The sequence below is a fragment of the Pteropus alecto genome, unplaced genomic scaffold (genome assembly GCF_000325575.1).
Source record: "Pteropus alecto unplaced genomic scaffold, ASM32557v1 scaffold156, whole genome shotgun sequence".
NCBI classification, from domain to species: Eukaryota; Metazoa; Chordata; class Mammalia; order Chiroptera; family Pteropodidae; genus Pteropus; species Pteropus alecto.
In genome coordinates, this window is record NW_006437746.1 from 4,802,610 (window position 1) to 4,804,194 (window position 1,585).

General features: G+C 58.0%; 1 protein-coding gene across 1 annotated transcript in view; it reads right to left on the reverse strand.

Moving 5' to 3' along the window:
* The window catches only part of CCDC12 (coiled-coil domain containing 12), a 53,429-nt gene extending 52,718 nt beyond the window's left edge, over positions 1–711 (reverse strand). Inside the window, exon 1 of the mRNA XM_025048926.1 lies at positions 518–711. Within this exon, the coding sequence (XP_024904694.1) occupies positions 518–613 (96 nt within the window). The 5' untranslated portion in view covers positions 614–711. The remainder of the gene's footprint in view (positions 1–517) is intronic.
* Positions 712–1,585: the final 874 nt, after the last annotated feature.

A 1,585-nucleotide genomic window follows, 5' to 3' on the forward strand; every position in this document is an offset into this window, starting at 1 on the left:
TGACCTATTAATGGGTCTTTCCTTTTGGATTCTTGTACTTTTCTATTCCAACTAGGCGCCCAGAGCACACAGTTCCGTATTGCTCTGCCCAAGACGCGAGGGCAGACAGGGGAGGGTCTGCCAGACTCAAGGAATTTCACCAGAAAGGCCGGGTGGGTCATGGGGAAACGGCAGATTCAGCGGGCTCAGACGCGAACCAATCATGCTTAAAGCAACAAGCATCTAAAACCTAAGTAACCCTGTAAACCCAAGCAGTAAACATCTGGCAAGAGCCAAAGGGCCTGAAGCGCGGACCACTGCGCGGCCGTCCCCGCGCATGCGCGACGAGCGCTGGGCAGACTCCCGCGCTCGGAGCTCGACTTGGTGGGCGGGCGCCGACGCCTCGCGCATGCTCCGGCCGTGCGCGCATGCGCGCTCTCGGCAGCTGCCTTTTCCCGGTAGTCCCCTGCCCTGTCGTCCCTGTTCTGAAACCGAACACTGGCTACTTCAGTCACGGCCCTCACTCCGCATTCCTCACCTTGCGTCCGGTTTTCTCCCGTAGGGCCTTCAGCCGTTCCTTTCGCCGCAACGCCTCTTCCTCTAGCCGACCCACACCGGCCGCAGCAGCAGCCATGTTGCCCGCTGACCCCCTCTTCTCGCGTCTTGCAACGCGCAAGCCCAGTGAGTAGATGAGTCTCACAGCCAATCCAGCGACGAGAATGGGAGAGCAGGAAGGCCTGAAAGCCAATCAATGCTGAGCTACTGTAGGAGGGCCCGCCCTCTCCCCAATATCACGCCCAGCCGGTAGGGGGCGAATGAAGGAAAGGGCTTCTGAGTTTTGACGCGTCCAACGCCAATCAGCGAGAAAGCGGCCAGCGCAGTCAGACCTGAGTGGAAGAAGATAGAGCGCGTCGATGGCTCTGGTTTTGCCTAGGCGTTCTCCCAGGCTCCTTCTGTGCTGGCCACTTGGAATGCGCTAACCCAGACTTGTCCACTTGTTCCGATTCTGCAAAGCTCAAATGCCTTTAAGAAGACTTCTCTGACTCGCCACTCTGACCCCTTCTTGTCCAGCTGTCAGTGGCTCCCTGGATGTCCATGGGCCCCTAGGCCCTTCTGTGCCCACGCTCAGCTCAAAGCTTGTACATTGCAGAGCTTGCCTGGTTGGCTATTTCCTTCCAGGCTCATGGATGACCCCCTCCCACCTCTAACCCCGCTTGGAGTACCAAAGTACCCAGGATCAGACTACCTAACCTGGAGAAGAGCAAACCCCACCCAACCTGGGCCCAATGGGCCCCAAGAAACCCCTTGAGCTTAGGAGTTGGTTTGGCCTCGACTGCACCAGATGGGCAGCAGGAGCTGCTGGGGTCTTCTCTCCTGCATTAATCAGAACGCCTTGGCAACTGAGAGACCCCTTTGGCTGAAATCAAGATCATCTGACAACATGTAAGCGTCCCCAAAGCCACAACCCTGCCACCTGGGAAGATGAAGGCCCCTTTGCCACAGACCCCCCACCTCACTCCCCCCCAAACAATCTTCTTGACCTCACTAATCTGGGCTTTTTGGTGCCCTTTCCCTGCATTAGGTGGGGTGCCTAGCCAGGGCCTGG